Consider the following 17,043-nt stretch of genomic DNA (forward strand, 5'->3'; position numbering starts at 1 on the left):
ACTTTAAACCTAGTTAAGAGTTCCTTGCTATTGTATCAAACTTTTTTATGTTTAAGGATCTCAAAGCATCTAAAACTCAATTGAATTTCTCCTCTCAACTTCCATCAAGACTGGGAAGTATTTTTATTCTTACTTTGTAACTGGAAACTGACACAGAGCAACTCTGAGACTTACCCAAAATCACACAGGACATCTATGGAAGCAGCATCAAAGTCCCCAGGCTCCCTAACCCATGCTGTAACTATAAAACTGTTTTCCCATAAACAGATCTATTGATGTGTGAGCTGGAAGGGAACAATTTACAGATTTAACAGAAGATGTACAGGGAGAAATTCTGTTGTCCATAGATGTCATTTTTAATATTTTTTTCTTTATACAGCTTAATATGTGTTCTTTTATTTGCTTTCATTGGAAGTTTCAACCATTAGAAAAAAAAGCAAAATTTCTTTTCTGATTATCCTTGCTTGCTATTTAGGACTGCCTGTTTCATTCCTGAAGTTTCCTAATGCTGTTCCTTTTATCTCATAGTTTTAAGTTCATCTATATGAACTTGTCCACTTTTTCCAAACTTTAAAAAACAGATATATCAATAAGTAATTTCACGTAAAATTGAAATAATATTTTGCATTAAATGCAAACTTTATCATGTCTAGATTGCATATGGGCGATGTTCCTCCTGTAATAAATCCCTGCCATAAGTATTCAAACTTCAGTTCCTGAAAAGTTATTTTCTGTCTTGCCTCTTAGAAAGCTGACATAAGAGTTTTTTGAATCCTTTTAATCTAATAAGCATCTTTTGAAAGCAAAACATATTTTTCCCCCCTTCCAAAACACGCTCCTGCAAAACTTTACTGTTGTGCCATAAATAATTAGTACTGCACTATTATAAATGCCTGAAAATTAACATTTTTCAGGTTCATTTTTACTAGGTTTAGGAGACACAATCTTTACTGTGAATAATAACATAAGATAGAAGGGGAACTTTTTATTTATTTTCAGCGGACAGGTCATTTTTATTATTTTAACCTGCAATAGTTTTTAGTATACTGTTTCCCACCTTGTTCCTTCCAACTAGACAAAAGACTTCAGTAGACTGCAACTATCTTGCCAATAATTCAAATATTTATTTGTATTTATAATGTGCCTTCAAGCTAGAAGCAGGCACTAATACAAATTTTTAAAAATTATGATGGTCATTCAGTATGGCTTACAAAATTAAGGAGCTCTTACACAGTGCACCAGATTGTTGGCATTTTAACTGGCAAAGATTTTTTTAGACTAAACTGATAGGTATTGCAACCTGTCTTAAACTCTGCCAGACTGAAAGCAGGAGCATGTTCCAAATATGAGTCCTCTAGAGGATGCCTTTCTGCCAAACCTTAGAGTTCAAGTGCCAAGCCACTTAAGGTTTAGCTATTAACCCCTTGGATTGTACCCAGTAGCCAGTAGAATTTCAGTAGTGAGATGTCACTGGCTGCCTTGTCTAACAAGAAAAGAAGAGCGTTCTGCATTAACTGATTAGCTGATTTTTTTTGAGCGATCCAAATTATTATCCAAATTATAATGGCCCAGCCTGCAATTGCTGAAGATGGGTATAAGTGATGACCTCCTTTGAAAGGAAAATGAATATCCTTTTGGCCAGCTGCTTATAGGGAAAAGGCCTCTAAGCTAAAGATCAAGGAACAGTACTGAATGAGTTATGAAACAGTGATTACATATCACTCTCAACCAAGTTGGAACATAACCCTCTAATGATGTGGAACAGTTGGCTCCCTGCAGTCTCTCTTCCCAATAGCCAGTAGCATTATATCCATCTTGTTACGTTAATCTTAAACCAGGTAGCTTTCATCCAGGATAGTCTCTGTCCTAACAAGAAACTGTTAGGTCTGAATTTTAAGAAAACCAGAAATAGGTATTTTCAGTGCACTGGTAAAAGAGCCCTAACATCTTTAACACTTGAGAATGTATCATATAAAGGGCAATGGATATCGCTAGAACATAATGTAAAATTTATTTCCTTACCTTAGCCTTCTTTTAATTCTTCTATTCACACAATATACTCATTCTACTTCACAAATAAACATAAAGCAGTCAAGCATTTTTCCCCTCCGACATCTGGAAATAAGAGATTGTGGTTCTCGCTCTCGCTCTCTCTTTTTAAGTATTGTGAAGGTGAACAAATACTGTGGCTGTTGCACCATATAAGTATCTAGAGTAATACACAAGGATGATAAGGTAGAACATAAGAGGAACACCCGAAAGGTAAATAATAGGCAAATTGCTCCTCTACCACAAGAGCTCATAATGTTCCCTGAGAGTTTTAAGTAAACCCAAACAATCCATTCATACCTAGTGGTTCCTGGATATAAAATTGCTCTGTGGTCAACTATATCAAAGGCTGCTAAGATTAAATGTTATTAGCATAGACTTGTAAAGGAGAAATTGATCCAAAAAACACTGTATATGGTGCACCTAATTTGACAATCAGAAAATACAAAAAGTAGGGCAAGCCAATAAGTCTTGGGCAGTAGGGCAAGCCAATATGTCTTGAGCAGTTTCAATGTTAGATAATCTTTACCTTTCGTAAAAACAGGTTTGAGTGGCTTTCAGGTAGTGAGCATAAATAGTATCCATTTTAACTAAAATAAAAATAATAAAATATCTACTTAAAATAATTTTAATTAAATATTAAATACAAGCTCATTAAATATATTTACCCTGTAATAGTACTAATTGGGGACCCAGAATGGGTTTCTGCCAAAACTAAAGAGGTGTGGAAATCCTACAATAACAAACGGTGACCTGGGATGATACAACCTTGTTATTAAACACTTTTCTTATACTGTACATTAGGAGAAATATCTGTAAATACATTGAAATTACTTTTGTTACTTTTTTGTTTTCAGTGGTACAAAATAGTGTTTTTTCATAAAATCGGGCAACCAATTTTGTATTTCCAACCATTTTGTTGTCCAGAAATGTCAAATTATCACTTGGGGTATGTTTAAAATAGGCTTTTAGGTTTATTTTGCCATAATGTAACCATGATCATCCAATTAGTCCTATTCGTTTTGCACAATATTGATACACTTTTGGCTTTTCTTTTACAAATGAGACCTATCCAAAGGTTTGGAAAGTTTGTTTTGATATAGTACTTTTAACTGTGTAGATGTCACTGTTCAAGCAAGGAGTGCATCAACAGATTTCTTTTCATATGCGCCAAATGTTGGTACCATCCTTAGAATGCAACTTAAAGTTCGAAGTAACCTTCAGTGATGGCTCACTTTTAAAATATGACCTTAACTCATTTTACATTGCAAGCTCTGATGTACAATAGTATCTTTCTAAACTGTGAGGTTTTTTAAGACCAAAAAACATATTTTGCAAAGTAGAAATCTGGCTATAGTAAAGTACATGGTTGGTTCCTTAAAATTCATTGATTATGTCATAAAATTGTAATGTTACATTAATAAACTCCTAGTGTATATGAAACCATATTTTAATATGGTTCTAAATAGAAAAGAATCTTTTCCTTTTTGTGCACATGTAAAAAATAAAAATCCTTAGCTTGTCATTAGTGGGTTTATTTACAGCAGTTCTAGAAAAAAGAAAATCTTTAATGAAAGGAAAGACTTGGACTATAAGAATGAAGATGTTTCTTTAAAGAAAAAGTTGATGTGGGAAATATGCTCAATTATATTTTATTGGCACATAAAATAGCAATTGTACCACCAAAGTGTGCATGCTTATTATTGCACATTAACACAAAAAATCTTTGTATACCATCTTTTTCAAATTAGTTTGGAAAACCTTTTGGTTCTGGTGTTGTAATAGTACTGTTTTCAAGAATATTTTTTTCTTTAAATTAAAAAAATAATTTTCAAAACCCCATTATGTGATGGGGCTTAACTAAATACTGTCCCATTTAAGATCATCCATTTTTACTGTTCATGCTGTCAGCAATATTTACAAATTGCACATGGAATACTTTTTTATAGAAGAAGTATTGTCCTTTTTAGTGCAGTTTACGATGGCGATACCTGCCAGCTTTTTCTTTCGCTGCATTGGCACAGGCATTGTGCTTATTTTGTTGTAAGTGGTTCCAGTATTTGATCAGTTCACTAGGCTGGAACTGATGGGAGGTAATTAGGTGGCTATATTTACAGCTGGAGTAAGAAACTCGCCAGTGATTGAAGACAAACTCATTTGGTGGGGGCATAGGGTCAATTCGCAGCTTGGCAAGACAGATCCCAACGTATACATCCTCCAGATGCAAACGTCTGATGCTTAAAGAGACCTTAAATATCTTTTCTGCCAAATCTCCAGAAAAAACATAACCAGTTCCAGAGCAAAATACTGGGTAACGCTCACTTGGATATAGATCAGGTGGCATATACCACTTGCTATCCTTGTTCCTGTTAGGTGCATACCCTCTCATTAGATAACCAGTAAAATATTTGTGCCTTGGAGGCAGTTCTGGCTTCAGAAGCTTATGTATTAAATATTCAGTGTTGACAAACATGTCACTGTCAGTTTTCATAACGTAGGGAACATTTGCGCAGTAGGTAGCAACCCAGTTCATTCCCATAAGAGTTTTAATGGTTAAATTATAATAAGTGTCTAAATATTCTTGTTGAACAATATCATGGTATTGTCTGCTTTCCTCTAGGATGGCACGTTGGAGGTATCCATTTAGCTTAATACTTAGACCCAGAAGAAAAATGCGAACAATTTGGATACCTGGTGCCAGGCTTTCATTACCCCAGGTTTGCCGAATAGCTTGTCTAGCTTCCACTTGGCCTGGCTCTGCTGCTATGAGTAGTATTAGAAAAGGACTTTTCTCCTGGCATTTTTCAGGTTCATTTATGATATACTTAAAATGATATGAAGTTGGGTGCCCAGTACCTTTCTCATTGTAAATGCTTCCATTGGCACTGAGTGTGTTCTCTAAGCCAGTTACTCCTTGTGGTGACAGATCCGTGTTGTTGGAATTAGTGACTGTTTGAGGCCTAAAAGTCTGAGGAACTGCATCCTTCCAAATGTTCCTTAGAGAGCTGTGGTTCGTTTCACTTTTTGTAGACCTAAATCCTCGTATGGTATAAGCCACAGGGTTTTCTTTGAATCCAGCCCTACCTGGAAGCCAGTCGTGATGATTAAAAAACAGGAACATAGCAAAAAGAAATACAAGAGAGAGCAGACCAATAAGGTGGGTTCGAAACAGAGACCTTTTGGTATTCCAGGTCATTTTTGCCAAGCAGCAATGTCGTCTTCTCCACTGAAGCATGTTGTAAGTATCCAGTAATAGGATATGAGATAATGGTTGAAGAAAATGTTTTGCTGTTTGAATCCACTGCTATTCTTTGGTATTCATCTTCTGCTATTCACTTAGACTATTTTTTTACAAATGGCTCACTCTGGAAGGATGAAAAAAACAAACAGTTTTTTATAAATTATTTTAAGTCTGTATAGTCTTAATATCAAAAGTTATAATTATAAATAAAATAAACAATATGTTTATATCCAAATTTATAAACAGTTATCTATAGTATAATTATAATCTGAACAGAACATTAAATCCTGCATTAGAAGCAAAACTTCAGGTTAAAATTTACTTGATGAATTAGCTGCTTCAAACATTCACTACTTTTTAATTATAAATGATTCGCTTTATAGGAGTAGCACATTCTTGATGTTAATGATTTGTCTTTTCTTCCCACTGGGCAGCAGAGGCTGACGTGCTCATCTTGGATCAAAAAATGTGGTTTACTTAAATCAGTTTTATGCATAGTGAATGTAAAACTGTTCAACAGTTTTTGAGAGGCCAAGTGAAAAGGCCTTGATACCAGATGGAAGGTTTATTGGCATTAATTAAAATTGATTTGATATGCAGCGAGTAGTACTGCTCACAGTCAGAGGCCCTTTTTGTAAAATTGTCATGTATGGGTAGTGGGACAGACGGCACAAGGTTGATTATAGCCGAGTTCTGTTAGTTACAGTACACTGCTTGGCATGTTTCCATTGGCCCCTACTGTGTTCAGAAAGTCAATGAGAAGATGCACCTGTCAAAATTAATTTTCAGGGTCCAGTAACCTCACTATAGATTCCTTGGCCAGTAACAAATGATTTCATTTTCAGTCACCTTTTGCTCACCTTTAACCTTTCCTTCAACAATGAGGAAACACATTAAAGAGAACCCTTTTTTTTTTTTCTTATCTAGCCATTATGTGGTTAATACCAAAATCAAGCCTGTAATTTTCTGTTGAGAGAGAAATTTCAGTTGTGTGCATGTAAATATGAAGAAAAACGTTACACAGAAATCTGGAACTAATTTTTATAGTAAACTCTGGAATAAGTATTTTTTTAAAAGCATTCATAGTTTCTAAACTGACTAGTTTGTGAATGTTGTGGTTATAATATTCTGATTTAGGCAGTGTTATAGTAGCAGCTGGAACTATACAAAATTTACCAAACTGGCTAAACAAGCTTTTTGCTACATGACTTCCCCCTAAATTTTTTTTTAAATTCAGGAGCAGAGTCAATATGGCATCTTCATGATGCTGCATATTAAAAGCTGATCACATCTCATAAATGAGCCTTTCATCGCACAGTACAAATTCGTTTGTGATTTTCAATTTGCTCTAATTTATTTCTAGACCCTAGGGTTTTACACAGGGAAAAAAGCCAATTTTCAGGACTCCCATGGAAAATGCTTTTTTTAATATAAATTTGTAATTTATTTAATTACTTTATCTTTTTTTAAAGCCAATATTTGGATTAATTCTTTATTTTAAAAAATAAAGGTAGAGACATACTGGAAGGGTAATTACAAGTTCTGAACTGTGAAAATGTAACTTGGCACATTGATAGTGAATTATTAATCTATATCGTATAATTTAAAGACTTTTGAACTTTTATCATGCACATATGTATGTTACATACATATTTGTGCCCACTATTGTTGAAGTAATAAGGCTGTTAAAAAAACAAAACAATGACAGCTCTGTGTACATTTGTACACCCACAAGTTAGTATAAATCAGCTTTAAATTCAAGTTGAAATAATATATATTTATGTAGAAGAAAACTCATTCAGATACTTGGGAATGCAATACTGAATCAAAACTTGTTTATCTAACTAACCTCCACTAGGAGGAGCAAGTAAGCGTGGATTTTAACCATGATTTGTAACAATACATATGTATCTGAAAAGGCCATGCAGTTCCATAAATTGGAATAAATATATATTTACTCAGTAATACACTCATGTACTAACATATTAAAAAAATAAAACAGAAATGCTAAACTTAAACTCACTACCTTTAATTAGATCAGAATTATTAAATTTAGTGGCTACTGTTTACCTGACAGTGAGCTGTTTCTAATTCATAGAGAAGTTCTATAAAACAATATTTTATAATGCATATCATACAGACCTATAATTCAGATGTTAAAACTGTAAGTTCTAACATATCTAATTTGAGTATTAACTTGCAATTGTGTGGTGCCAGTGTAGCTATTGTATATGTGTATGGAAAGGAAATAAGTCCTGAAGTTTGTAGTTTGGTGCTGATCTGCAAATCCAAAAGCTTTTTGGCTTCTCTGCAATATGCAGGCAGGCTTGGAGTGAGAAAATCAATAGTTTGAGTTAAATTTTACACACAAGCAACTGTAATAGACACCCTGCAAGTGTAAGTGTCCATCTGAACTCTGTGGAATGAATGAGTATATATATCTGAGTAGAAACAGATTCTAAAATCTTGGTTTCAGGTTGTTGCATTTTCTTAGTGGTGTTTTATAATACAATAAAAGTCAATTTTGGTGGCTAATTTCAGTGTTACAATATAATGCATTTTAAAATCATAAAACATTTGCCAAGTATAACTTTTGAAAAAGGGTTTTTTTTTAGTCTCCCCTCTCCCTACCCCCAGTGCAACTTTTTCATAACAACTGTTGATTTTAATTGGGCAGGGGGGTGGAATCCCTAGCCTCATGCTTATATCTATTGGAAGAGTAAATTATAATGTAATGTTCTCATTGTTCCATTTGGAAAAAAGAACTTGCATTTGAAAAAGCATTGCATCTCTTAAGTTATAGTTAGTAATTGTCCTTACACAAAAAAAAAAAAAAAATTGTAAACAAAATCATAACATGTTAACATTTGGTTTGGTTTAAATGATTTTGTGATAAACTGACAATATCCATTTAAAAAGTAGTATGAAAGGCTTTTGGGCTTTGGGGGGGTGAAGAGATTGTTGTTTCCGACCATTTGTTCAGTAGAATATTACCAAATGCTTCTTCGTTGCATCGTATTATATTCCATTTCATAAAGCTTATGAGCACACACATTGTGCCTAGTGGTAGATGGAGTTAAGCCTACCAAGATAAGTCACCTTGTCATTTGAATGTGTGCTATGGTATGCAGCTATGTATTTTAAGCTTATTACTTGCGTCACGGATTGTAAATTAAATTTCTGTATTATAAGGAAACAAATATTTTTTTTAAATGTAGAATGCCTCCATAATTATTAGTTCTAGACCTTGCTCTGTTTGTGTTTCAGCTTCTCTGTATTTTCTGTTGTATTCTAATTACAGCTTCACAGATTTGAAGAATTAGGTTTAACATTGAATACCCTGGCTTTTCATATTTTTATTTTATTTGTGGGCATAGCTTTTTTAATAAGGGAGAGAAGTTCAGAAGGTGGCCTCAGAGTTGGTATACCGCTGATAAATGCGAGCAGGATTTAGGTTCTGCAGGGCCTCATCTGAGTTGACAATCTTAACCACTGTAATCCTTTTCACAAAACTAAAAGAATTTAAACTGTTGTTTCATGTTCACTTGTTTAAAAAGTCAAATGACCTAAAGCATGAAATTAACTAAATTAAATGTTTGCTCCTTAGCATCTGCTGAGATTAGACTTTTTTATTTTTCATAGAATGGAAATTTCAGAAAAGTTTTTTCACATTTAAATATTTGGGTTTTATTAATGCATCTTACTCTGTGCCAGTTACATGTTTGAATTTCATCTTCTGTTATATTAGACACATAAGCTTTTTCCAGAGTTGCACTACTTTTATTGCATGTTAGCAAAGCCTGGAGCTAAGTAAGCACAGTTATATTTAACACACTAATGATTTATTATGGTTTATTGGTAGATTTTGCAGATAAGCACTTTGACTCTGAAGGTATATTAGATTGCTATAGATTCAGGTTTTAAATTTTTATTGCAAATAATAACTAGAGCTTTCTGGCTTTGTTTCCTGAATAAAGCACTTTAAATAAGGTTTCCATCTTAAACAGTAGATGAAAATGAATGAAGATTTTTTTTGTGGGCATCTTTTCAGTCAAAGTTAAACAATCAATATGTTATATATTAAGCAGACAACTTTTAATGATGGTGTGTTGTAATTTACATGCTCACCATCTTGAATAATATTGTATTAAGGTTTCCTTTAAGGATGTTGGTGGAACCTACTGTTACTTTTAAATTGTGGTTGTTAATTGTATTGCTGGTCACTTTAAATCATTTACATTCCTTTCCTTGCTTTTTCTTAGTTCTAAATTGGGCATGGCTGATGATGTTTAATCTGATGACATTTTGCTTGTGTTTAAAAGCACCATGGGGGGGGGGGGGAAACAAATCTAAAAGGATTGAAGGTACTATTTAACTAACGTAATTTGACTGCATGGTCTGTTTTGATGGTTCAGTGCTCTCAGCATGTGTCACATCATAGCCATTTTACCAGTGCTTTTAAGATTTACTTCAGATACAGATTAAATATGACCTAGTTTGAGAGGATTGCCAACTGATTTATTTTTTAACTAAATGTTTAAGTTTAATTTCTCAGTTACATACAATAGTTGCAGACAGCTGCATTGTCCCTTTAATCAGTCTGCACTACCTACCCCAACCTTGGATGAACAGTCTGTAATATTTAAATATTTTTCTTTTTAATAAAGGTAATGACATTGTTCTTTATTGTGAAAAATATATGCTGGAATTCTCTTTCACTGTCATGGGAATGTTATCTCTGGCTTCCATAGGTTAGCAATGCTCGTTATCTGTGGGCAGCAAAGGTAACAGGCAATTGAATGATTATCACACGCGAGGTTTTGACATACCTTCCTTGGTCAGGCCATTTATGGTGAGAGGATTATACCCACTGAAAATAGTTTTGGCACGCCATCACTTCAGCAAAAAAGATGCTATCGAACATGCGCACATCCCCCAGCAGTCTGCTTCCTGCGATTGCTTTTCACAATATCCAATCTGTCCATCTGTCTGTCTGTTGCTGTGTTAGCTCCTTTGCTCAGGAGCGTCCTCGTCTTGGGTTTTTTTTGTTCATCTTCCAAACAAAAGACCGGTAGTTCCTGTTTCTGTTCCAGCCAGGATTGTCTGCCTCCGACAATCGTTGCACTGAAGCTTTTACATCTGGTATTTCCCTTGTCGGACAATGCAGTGCTGTATTCTCTCCTGAGTATCCATATTTCTGGTGATAATGCTAGCAGCGAGTGCTAGCATGTAGTGGTTCAGTTGCATTCACTAATGGGATTTGCCTCCTTCCCTTCCTTCATTGTTGCTAGGTAGTAACAGAAACCGTTTTGAGCAGTTTTAACTGAGGGTTTTGGTCTATAAAATCCACTCCATAGTTCCTCAGCTGCTGCACAGGCAGGCAGCAGTTTAAATGTGGGCTTTGACAGATGCTGTCTTCTGACAGAGCAGAATTTAACGTCATTGCTTGGCTGAATCCCACGTGATTGTTTGCATTCATTTTGACTAAATCCTAAGGCAGCCAGGAATCTTAGAGGTTTTTTGCTTCTATTTGATAAATGATGCATATACAGTACCAGTGTAGTATTGGGTGAATCGTATGAACATAGCATGATGATTAAATGAATAATTGGATTTATGTTTTTAATTGTTTTCCTTTTTGAGTACCATAACTTTAAAATTCCATAAGTGTATTTTAATGTTAAATGTTCCCTTTTTTCTTTATTCCAGACCCCATTCTGTGGTGCCTAAGAATTTTTAAATCTTAACTTCATTTAACCCTTTCACTCCTGTATGAGTATTTATCCTGCACCAAATGAGATGTATTTCTTAACATATTGTATTAATAAAATAACAATAGAATGCTGCTTGTACTTTACTCCATTCCACTCATGTAGAAACTCTTGATCTTAGGTTAGTCGGAGAAGCTGGCCACAGTCCATGTATTAACACCAGGGCATTAAGCCACCTCGCTGCTATTAGTGGATTTCTTCCTCTGTAGAGGTCACAGCTTAGCCATATAGTATTAAGGGAGTAGAATCTTCTTTAAAGGCCATTACACTTATGAATTACTTTCTCCTTTCTTTTTAATTATCTATAGTACAAGTTTCATCTTGCTGTTTTTAGTATAATTTGCTTGTTTTCTTTTCTCTTTTTTCATCAACTTGGTTGTCCTAAGGTGAAATAACTTGGCATGTTCTGTGATGCATGCAGTATACAAGCAAAATCTATTAAGTAGTTCAACATAGAAATGGTATAATTGTAGTGAAAAATGAATATTTGGGTATTTAATCATGTTTGAAAAGGATCAACTGATCACTTTGCCAGCTGCTGTAATGGGACTAGCTTTGACCAAAACAGAATTTTTTTCATTGGACTGCCCAGCTGTATACATCATTCTAGTTTCTGTAGTTTACTGGTGCAAGTACCTCCTGTAATAAAAGCTGAGTAGTAATTCAGGATTCCCCATGTAAAGTCAGTGCCATCTACTATTTTACACATGCATATTGAAAACTTACTGAAGACATGTAATCAGATATATCCTTCTGATTAAATTTCCTATGCATAAAAGTCTACTCTAATTGGGACAGTATTTTCTATCTAAATATTTCCATTCTTAATCAGAGTTTGTGTAAGGTCTACTCTTTCAACATGCTCTTTGTATAAATGAAATAGCTCTAGTATAAGAAATTGGGGTGGGGGTGAGTGTTACAGACAATATTGTGTTCTTTCACCAAGAATAAATATTTACAGAGCTTGTATATTTGCCTTTTGACTGTTCATTGAAGGATCCTACTGCACTAGGACACGCACTATTCTTGCTGTCTTCCAAAATGGTGGGTCAGTGGTATCCATTTTATATAGTACATGCACATGTGTAGATTAAGCTGAATACTGTTTGTTGAATTCTGAAGCAGAGGTTAGAAAATTAATCAAGATATTCCCATTGTAAGTTTATATGGAATAACATAGATTGAGCAGTTGTTTTCTGAATTTGTAGATGTCTTTAAACCTCATGCTTGCAAAAAGTAGACTTGTCCACAGCAATCCATATACTCTATATACAGTGGTTCTCAACAAGGGTGCCAAATCACCTTGGGGTATCTTGAGATTCTTTCAAGGGTGCAGCAGGGTGCCATGCAACGTTAGCACTCTTTGATGCGCAAACATGATTCATAAGATAAACCCAGAGATTTGAAATAAGAATCCATAATATTAAAAAAAAAATTCCTCTGACTTGTGATCCTTCTGAGTTCTTTACAGCAGAGAGATTGCTCTATTTTTTTTTTTAACGTAGTCAAGAAATGAATGAAACTAAGTGTTGACATTTTGTTAGGTGAGTGTTGAGTCTAGCAAGGGGTGGCTTGTTTTAAGGAGGTTGCTGAATATTTTTTATTTATTTTCTGCTTTGTTGCACCCAAAAATAATACATCATGATAGATTAAATACACTAATACATTCAAGTGCTGTTATAATACCTAGTTCCTTGTATTGATCTATGAACACTTTATTTTTAAGTATAAACATCAACCCCTGAGGGCCAGATTTCCACATAGCTTTTAATTTTGTGCAGATCCTAATGCATTTTTAGTCCTAATGCATGTTAACTTATGAAAATAAGGAATCTCAAATAACATATCTGTATGTAAAATTCATCAACATGTCAGGAGAGTAAAAAGATCCAAGGAACAAAATTAACATTTGCTTCTTTAAATCTTGACTGGGCAAATATTTACTTTTTAAAGATTTTTGTGTTTCAAAAGGGAAGAATGTTCCCTTTGAAAAGGAAGTATTTTAACTTTGTGACACTCCCATCCCTTCTTTCTTTGTGAAGCTATTGTAGAAATGTAAAGAATACTGACTTTTTTCATTCAAGTACTTTGGGCTCTTCATTACTACTGTAGGTACTCTGAATTTTTCAGCATTTGCTTTAACATAGTAGTCCCTTAGTATTTGGCCAACTCAACAACCAGGGAATAATTGGAATGCTACTATTCCTTTATCTTGGATTAAAATGAGCCTTTTGGGCTATACATCTTCATGTCCCCAAAAGCTGCTCAGCTGCTCATTTGCAAAACTCAATCCAAGAGTTACAAGAGATTGTTTTTTAAAATATCGTTATCACTTTTATTTGGAGATTTCATTGTTTTCTGTTTGTAGTACTTGCAGCTAGTTTAAATAATGTAATGCTCTGCCAAAGAGCAATAATGTAATCCTCTGCCAAAGAGCACGTGCCCCCTCTGTATTTGTAAGGGACAGTAATTAAGGCACCAGAGCCAAGGAGAGTTTGACAGTAAGTGAGTTGAGAAGAGAGCATATGCATTTTAATATGTGAAAAACATCCAGAGCTTAGAAGATGCTCTAACTTGAGCAGACATTTGCATGTAACAAACATGTATTCTTTCTTGCAAAATTTGCAATTCTGACAAATATTTCCAAGCATGTCTTTTTTTGACATTTGGTTCTGCAGTTATCTGTGGTACTTTGCTTAATTTGACTAGTACTACAGTAAACTTAACATTTTAGGTGAGATGTTAGAGGTGCATTCTGGTTGGCATTCATAAGCATTTAGGGAATTTATATGTAAAATAGACTGTCTCTGCATCATTGTAGGTGCATGTCTTGGCTAGAAGGATCATTTTTGGCTAACATACTTGAGTGACCCATATAAAGGTCTAACTTCCAGGATATCACTTCCTGAATTATAAGCGTCTAGATGGAGTATGCTACTTCCTATGTTCATGTGTATTTGGAATTATGCATATGAGAATATTCACGTGGTTGTATTTCTGTTTGAAGCAAAGGGAATATTTCTCTTTGCACCTAGAGAAATATTCCAGTATACAAGTTTGAATTGTATGTTAGGGTTGCAGAGTTGTTTTGTGGTTCATGTATGTATGCTAGTCAGAACACATTTGGTTTCTCTAGTGCCACAAACATTTTCTTTAACTGAGTGAAAAATGGCAATCTAGAAATGACCACAAGTGTCAGTGTTGCCTTCCTTATTTTCTTTCAGATATTTTCACTGTTGCTGCGTTATTTCATATATACTACAATTGCTGATAAATTCTTTCTGAAAGATTAGAATTGCCCCCTCCACATTTAACCACAGCTGAGCCACAGGCACTTCAATGCCTGTATTGACATCAAAGTTTCCTAAAGGGCTAACAAACACAGCAATAATGCTATCTGAATTAAAATTCCAGTGTTGAGCAAACATCACTGGGGCCTCTTGACATTTGAACAGTGTATATTTTTGTGTTCTTCGTCCATTATCACACATAGGTTCTTTCTTGCTCTGTCAAGCTAGTTCCCTAATCTTATGAAATTTGTTGGGAAGGGGGAGCCAATGCCTTTTTTGTTTAAGGTCAGGAGATATGCTGTTTGTTTCATATTTGGCATTTTCTAAATTAACTCAGCATCATGAAACCTGCCCCTTAAAATAAATAAATAAAATAAAAGTCTAAGGCTCAATTGACAATTTTAGAGTAACTTCATTGTTTATGCTAACATCGGGTAGGTCAGCTTATGTAATAGTACTGCACCTTGCATGTGAAAAATTTGATTTTTGGAAGCATGGCACCACTCTCTCTCTCCTTCAAAAGCCAGAAGAATCGAAACAGCACAGGCCTACGTTGTTTGTCCTATGTTGTTTGTGCTGCGTGTAAATACAATATATAGAATTCCTCTTGTGTCATCTCCCAGTCACCTTTTTTTCTTAAAATATTTTCTTTTCTTTCTCTTTATCCATTTTATACTTTTTCCTGTCCTCTATAACTTCACTCTTCTCCTTTCAAGGCTTGCTTCTAACTCTTGCTAATGTAAATTTTCAGTGAATAGAAGTTCATTTACACTGTAATATTTTGACTTTTGTAGCTGTCCCCTGCTGCACTGATACTTGTAGTGCTTCCTGCCTGTCATTGTTGCTTGTGCATTCAAAAAGGAGCTGGTACTTTATGAAGCTTTAATTGAGCTTAGCAGGGAAAAGAAGGCCAGCTTGCAGCATTTAAAAAAAACCTAAACTTATAACCCCTCCTTTCTACCCTGTTCTACTCCTTTCTATACCTGCTTGCATAAAGTTATGGGGACAAGAAACCTGGTAAATAAAATGGATTGCAAGGTTGAAGTATTCTGGTGCCTGTTAATCATGGCTGGTGGTATATATGGTAACACAATTTTAGAGGAACACACTTACTGTGAAATTGTATATACTGTGTAAGTGCTATAAATTGCAATAGGATTTTTTTTTCAAGCATACTTCTTTTAAAATAAAGCATTACAAGCATTATCTAAAAGATTAAAGATACTGATTTTTATTGCTTGGTGGTATTGTACTGCTAGTGGCACACATTCAGAAGTCATAGATCAAGTCCTTCCCCTTCCTTGTGAAATGTTAAAAAGAAATACATCTATTTTGAGTGTTTTTTATTTGCTTTCTAGGTGTTTTGCCTTAAGATGCACAGTTTTCAAACTGTCATAACTGAGTTGCTAAAAATTTAAAATAGGTTTAAACTGAGACTGCTTACAGATGTGGGGACACCCCCCCCCTTTGCTTTCAGCTCGGTGTGCCCCCGCACCGAGCGCAGCACATGCCCAGAAGAGGCATTGCATCCGTTTAATCTGGCTCACCCACTGTTTGTATAGCTTGCATGTTTCAGTGGGGCTTTTTGGCACTTTTATCTAATAGCTGATTGAATCGGTTATTAAATAAAACTGCCAAAAAGCCCCGCTGAAGCATACAATCTGTACAGACGCTGGGGAGCTGGGTCAAACTCATGTGATTCCTTTTGTGGTAAAGTGCTGGGGGGGGGGGGGGAGTGTTTCCACATCTGTCAGTGCCCTGAGTGTCTTGCAGGAAAAATACTAAGCATCATGAAACTTTCAATAAAATTGCAAAACTTGGCAGCATTATATTCAAAATTTTAAAATGTAGTATACTGCAGCATAGCTAGAAGGAATTTGTGCTTTATTTACTGTATTGTTAGCCTCCATTTTTAAATGAAAGCATTGAAGAATCTGAGTAGGAGGGCAGATCAAGAGCAATTAAGCTGCCAGTTGTGAGTTAGATGCATGTTTCTGAAGGTGTTTGGAGAAATACCAAGTAGTGAGGCTCATGAAATCCCTGATGTTTCTAGGGAATGAACATATTCTTTGTTTCCCATACAAGGGAAAAGAAAGCTCCCTCTACCATATCCTCAACAGGGTGATGTATTTGATCTTTTACGCCTCTAAGTTTGCTTGCTTACTGCTGAATCTCAGCAGAGTTCAGGCACTTGTAGGCTTACCCTGGCCAGTGTTCTTTCCTGGAGGCAGAATTCTGAAGTCTCGATGCTGCAGGTCCCGAGACCAATGCTGATCCACTTCATATCCCCAAGTAGTTTAAGGACATCTTTTCCTAGAAAAGGTTTTCCGTTTAATGTCCTTTGTAATGTATAACAGTTAAAGCAGTTTAATAGGAGACTTCACAAAGTTCCTTAAGCATGCATACTTTGTGTTGGAATGATGTAGCTGTACTTGTCCAAGAAACATGCAAGGGGCAAAGATTTTTCATAGATTTCGTAGACATTTGGGGCTGGAAGGGACCTCACGAGATCATTGAGTCCAGTCCCCCTGCCACAGGCAGAAAGTCTGCTGGGGTCAAATCAGAGATGTAGGTTTTCTGGAATTTTTTCCAATGTCCTAAATAGAGCATGATCTGATTTAGCATGTTTATTTGACTTCTATTTAGTAAACAAAACTAAAAAAGTGCCCCCATGTTAATTCTATGTCCCAAT

At 35.1% G+C, this 17,043-nt stretch overlaps 2 protein-coding genes across 2 annotated transcripts in view; one reads left to right on the plus strand and one right to left on the minus strand.

The window, feature by feature from the left end:
• CDC73 (cell division cycle 73) overlaps positions 1-17,043 on the plus strand; it is a 164,098-nt gene that overhangs the window by 88,001 nt on the left and 59,054 nt on the right. The window lies entirely within an intron of this gene.
• On the minus strand, positions 1,101-10,693 carry B3GALT2 (beta-1,3-galactosyltransferase 2). Its single transcript, XM_019488403.2, has 2 exons — positions 10,120-10,693; positions 1,101-5,414 (listed from the first exon to the last, which is right to left on the minus strand). Exon 2 carries the CDS (start codon positions 5,282-5,284, stop codon positions 4,016-4,018), a length of 1,269 nt encoding a protein of 422 aa, XP_019343948.1. The 5' UTR covers positions 5,285-5,414; positions 10,120-10,693; the 3' UTR covers positions 1,101-4,015.

Source organism: Alligator mississippiensis, chromosome 5, assembly GCF_030867095.1.
Source record: "Alligator mississippiensis isolate rAllMis1 chromosome 5, rAllMis1, whole genome shotgun sequence".
Classification (NCBI taxonomy): domain Eukaryota; kingdom Metazoa; phylum Chordata; order Crocodylia; family Alligatoridae; genus Alligator; species Alligator mississippiensis.

Bases quoted from the DNA above. Each gene is read 5' to 3' on its own strand.
- B3GALT2 (XM_019488403.2), bottom strand. From the start codon at position 5,284: ATGCTTCAGTGGAGAAGACGACATTGCTGCTTGGCAAAAATGACCTGG.